Raw genomic sequence first — 4,496 nt, forward strand, 5'->3', positions numbered from 1 at the left:
CTTCACGGACATGATTCCTACTAGGAGCGAAGAAGTCCTTCGGCGAGAACCTAGTATGAATGGTGTTAAACCTGGTTTTCGTATTTCGAGTGAGAGAGTAGATGCCGCGAAATGCTATGCCGCTGCTGCTCTACCAACACTATAGCTGGTTAATTTGGCCGTGCTAAAGAAGCGGTATGACATCAAAAACGGCGATGGCTGTGGTTAATCCAACCTACTAGTGACATTGAAGTGAAGTATTGCAATATTAAATTGAAATGGCCGATTGCGTGATCCCCGCCGATTCCAATATTCAATTGCACTTGAGAAGCTAACTGCAATGTCAACTGATATAGGGCGTAGCAAAAGATCCGATGCAAATTGATTTTTTTATCTTGTCGGCCTATCGCTAACTACGCAGAGAATTGCGTCTCGGGGCAGATGAGTACAATGAAAATGTATTCTCATTTTGTTGATCGTGCAGACTTGCGCTTTGCTTCTAACTCTAGCTGCGCTCTTTTCGTTTTAGAGTCGCTATTTAGCGTGTAATTTCGCTCGAGAAAGGTCTGCTTGTTGCTCTTCATCGCAAATTGCTTCTCGTACTGCAGTTGCTTTGCCGACTTGTTCATCTTCAGTCGAGTGCTCTCTTGGTCGGCCATCTGAGCGTGGACTTGTTTTTTACTTTCGGCTTGAACACGTGACGATTCAGCCATTCGAGAGGTGAAATTGTGCTCAATGTCCCCCCATGCATTTAAAAAGCGAAACTCGACTCCACACTGCTGACACCTTTTCTTCTTGTCTTTAAACTCGGAGTACGATTGCGGAAGACCACACTTTGGACAAGCCTTCTTATCCTGTATAGCGAGAAGAAGAAGAATTTTTTTTTAATTTACGGATCTTTTTGAAGATGGAGCAGCTCACTTACCAAACGTGCGTCATAATCGTTCTCGCCACGACTCAAATCCAGTTTCTACGCGGGCGACACATATTTGTAAACAAGTAATACGTATGGTACTACGCAAAAAATGTGACCTATCCAAACCGCTTACTTTTTTACGGTTCCTTTCAGCAGCTTCCATCCGAGAAATAAAACTTCGCCCCGAGTCTCCACCATCGTCGAAGTTTTCCCTCGAAGAGTCTGTGGAACGTTGAGTTTTTTTTCGTATTTGGAAGCGACAGTGCTGCTCTTCATCGTCGGTGGCAAATCTCCGAGGTGTGGACTTCTTGGGTGGTTCTGACAAGATTTCTGTTCGTTTCTACAATGAAATCAACATGTATAGGTGAGAGAGCACCTGGGTGCACCTTCTCCGCAAGAAATCGTTACGTACTCGGATAGTTCCTGAAAGTTATAGCATTCAAAGGTTACACAGAGTTTTGTTAGTCGCCTTCGGTGGGACGAGCAGAGCACGACAAGATACGTACTAGGTGAAGTGGCAACCACCTTGAGCCTCAGTCTCTCAATTGTCTTGCTGGCTGTTGCAGCCTTGAGCAGTTTTTCCTCGTAAATAGCAGATTTCTTAACCCCTGTCAAGGCACTAGTTCCAGAAGTTCTGGCGCTTAAAACACTGCGGGCGATAGTCGTAATACCATCCTGACTTTTGTAAACACCTGCAGTAGAATTTAGCCTTAAAGTTGACGAAGATTCAGCGAGTAGCTGCGAGCTCCTTTGGCCGGTAAGTGTTGTTACTCTTGGTGAGAGAATTGCAGACGTTATCGTGGCCTTCGCTTGGCTAGTTTTGGCCTCTGTGGCAATTGCAGATTCTGGCGTCTCTGAACGTCCTTCGACTTGCTGAATAGAGTGCACTTTGGCTAACATTTCGGCCAGTTCGGCGTCTTCCCTCTCGTCGACGTCGTCATCGTTAAGATATGCGTTCGCGTAGCCGTCATCGGTGCCATCGCAGTCGTCCTCCATGCCATTAATACTGAGCCCCGTTTCGCACAAGTCGTCTATTTCTGCTGTGCTCAAAGTAACTTGACCACCTCAACACCACAAACAAAGTTTTAAACACCACTGCGAAGCTGAAAAATGCTAACAAAGCAAGATGTGGATCACCTGAAGTCGCAGGTGGAGTTTGCAATGGAGGTCTTGCTTCGCGCTGCCGACGAGCGCATCAGCTGGAAGATGCCTGGGGACTCTGCAGCATCAGGTGCTCCATTTTATGCGTTTTTACCTGGCTTTTACGAGTCCGCATCGCCACAAACTACTTCAGCACATCCACCGCATCAAGATGAGGTGGGCACACACGAGTTGGCCAACGTCAAGTCTCAACCGCCGTCATCGCCCACTTCAGCTGTAGCCACGGATACTGCTGATGGAAGTAAGACCCAGATCAAACTTCATGGAGACAATACGTTCGAGTATGTGTGGACAATGAAGCGTAGCGGTGTGCGCGCGATGGAGTTTACGGTGGAAATGGAAGGAAAATGGACCAAACCGGTGCTGAATCGAACTCGAAGAGGCCAGGAAGACCAACGTGTCATCCTCTCTGCGCAGCGAATTCGCTTTCATCGGCTATCGAACTACGGTAGGGTATCGAGTTGTCAAGATCAAGAGTATTATGTTATTTTTTTCTTTCATTGTTGAATACACCCGTAGACACAGAGAACCAAACCTGGAAATTGTGCCTGAGAACGCTCACACGCCACGGTTCTGACTGGGCCAATGTCGGACTAAGTGAGCGGGGTGTTCCACCAATAGTTATGACCTTCCAATGTTCAAATGGGTGTTTAGAGAGCACCGGCGCCGCTCTCCCCGCGCAGATCCTGTCAAACTCGCCTGCATGTCGGGTCCTTGCGGGTCTCACCAAGAAGATCGCCAACAAGTTGGGGGCGCCAGTGGACGTGATGACCGAAAAGTGGTTACCAGCTCGGGGCGTACGCTTAGCTCCGACCGAGGGCGTGAAAATCAAGCGGTTCAATCCTTTCTTCTGGTACGGTGATTAACTTCGAGCTCACATTCCTCTTGTCGCTAACAATTGTCAACGGATGTTTCAGCCTCGCCGACGCACTGCGCAGTGGTTGCCGGCTGGAGCCTGCGTCCGATAGTGCTTAAGCACGTGACCTAGGGGGCGAGCTCCAGCTCCCATATTCTCACGAACAATAGCTAAGTATTGTCAAATACTAAATAAATTGGTAGTCCTATACTGTATTAGCGTTAGACGCGCACGTCCGCAATCGAGTCACAGTCCAGTAGCATTTGTGAGCACGTAAAAAAACAGAGGCTCTGTCAGCATTCCGTGGGCAGCGAAGGTGTATAGGAGAGCGTTTCACAGCTTGCTGGAATGCTCTTCAATGTCAAAAAATAGTGCAGGAGTATATCTCCTCAAAATCAGTACTTCAAAGTATTAAAGTGCTGTCTCACTTTTCAAAAGCCAATAATTCAATGCAAAAAAAAAAAAAAATAGTTTGTTCAGTAACAACAGACGATAAGGCAAAGGATACATGAAAAAGTAAAAAAAAACTTGTTCTCAATAGGAATCAACAGAAAAAACTGTTGTGCTATCGCATGATTGAAAGTTCTTCCGAGATGACACTAGAGAATCTTCACATGCAAAACTGGGGCATTCTAGGCATGTTTGCGCTCGTCCTTGCTCTTGGGCATGACACGACGTAGCACAGGCGTCAGCACGCCGTAGATGACAAGTGTGAGGACAGGCATGACGAGCAGCCACATGTAGATGGCATGCAGTAGTGTGAAGCGGAACTGCAGCAGCGTGGCGATGGTGTCTTTCTTAATGTCATCCATGAAGCTACCAATGGCAAAGTCTCCTTCTCCTTCGCCTCCTCCGAAGACCGCATTGCCGTAGTAGCTGCAACATCCAAAAAAGGGGGATCAGTACTTGACGTATCTTATATCTAAGAGGGCAAGTATTCGACGCACATGAAGACCGGGACGGCTGCGATATTGAGGGGTGTCACGAGATAGTTAGTGAGCATAGCAGCCACAGGGTTCAGGCGGAAGAGGAAAATAGCGACCATAACGGGCACGGTCGTGACGCCTGGAATGGGGAAGATTCCTCCTGAAACGCCAAAGGCCATGGCCATCGCGATACTGCTGGGCGAGGCTGTAGACAGCACGGCGCTTAGCATCGTATTGTGATGCAAGAGCAAGCAGCAAGACTTACCGCCAGACTTGAGCAGCTTGACGACTGGAGCCTTGACCTTTTGTTCGAAGAAGGTGGACATTGTTCCTGGCTACTTCTCTCTCACCCCGCACAAAGTAACAATGCTGTTTTAAAAATAACCCCCAATAGGACAAAATGAGTTGTGTAGGCCACATCAAAAACAAATTTGTGCTAAGACAAACTCTGATTGGGGTTACAAGTAAGTGAATTCTTATTCGACACAAAGTGAAAAAAGACACATGCTATTTTGCCAGACTGAGTACCACTAGACAAGACATATGTGCCATATTAGGCCAGTCTGGAGACCCGATTAAGCCAGAGCGCGTCAAACACGCGCTCTTGCACTTCATCTACAATAAGGAAGACTGATTCACAATATCAAAACTTCAAGTA

At 47.2% G+C, this 4,496-nt stretch overlaps 3 protein-coding genes across 3 annotated transcripts; 1 reads left to right on the forward strand and 2 right to left on the reverse strand.

Moving 5' to 3' along the window:
- Nucleotides 1-443: 443 nt before the first annotated feature.
- Nucleotides 444-1,058, reverse strand: PITG_10745 (uncharacterized protein; the record flags this gene model as incomplete). Its single annotated transcript, XM_002901532.1, has 3 exons — nucleotides 444-833; nucleotides 905-949; nucleotides 1,029-1,058. 3 exons carry the CDS (start codon nucleotides 1,056-1,058, stop codon nucleotides 444-446), a joined length of 465 nt encoding a protein of 154 aa, XP_002901578.1.
- Nucleotides 1,059-2,056: 998 nt separating this feature from the next.
- On the forward strand, nucleotides 2,057-3,044 carry PITG_10746 (uncharacterized protein; the record flags this gene model as incomplete). The annotated part of the gene is made up of 3 exons (XM_002901533.1): nucleotides 2,057-2,504; nucleotides 2,711-2,914; nucleotides 2,974-3,044. The coding sequence occupies 3 exons, from the start codon at nucleotides 2,057-2,059 to the stop codon at nucleotides 3,042-3,044; spliced, it is 723 nt and encodes a 240-aa protein (XP_002901579.1).
- Nucleotides 3,045-3,466: 422 nt separating this feature from the next.
- PITG_10747 (uncharacterized protein) lies at nucleotides 3,467-4,187 on the reverse strand (the record flags this gene model as incomplete). The annotated part of the gene is made up of 3 exons (XM_002901534.1): nucleotides 3,467-3,788; nucleotides 3,860-4,043; nucleotides 4,104-4,187. The coding sequence occupies 3 exons, from the start codon at nucleotides 4,162-4,164 to the stop codon at nucleotides 3,545-3,547; spliced, it is 489 nt and encodes a 162-aa protein (XP_002901580.1).
- Between the last annotated feature and the right edge of the window lie 309 nt (nucleotides 4,188-4,496).

Source organism: Phytophthora infestans, genomic scaffold (genome assembly GCF_000142945.1).
Source record: "Phytophthora infestans T30-4 supercont1.20 genomic scaffold, whole genome shotgun sequence".
NCBI lineage: Eukaryota > Oomycota > Peronosporomycetes > Peronosporales > Peronosporaceae > Phytophthora > Phytophthora infestans.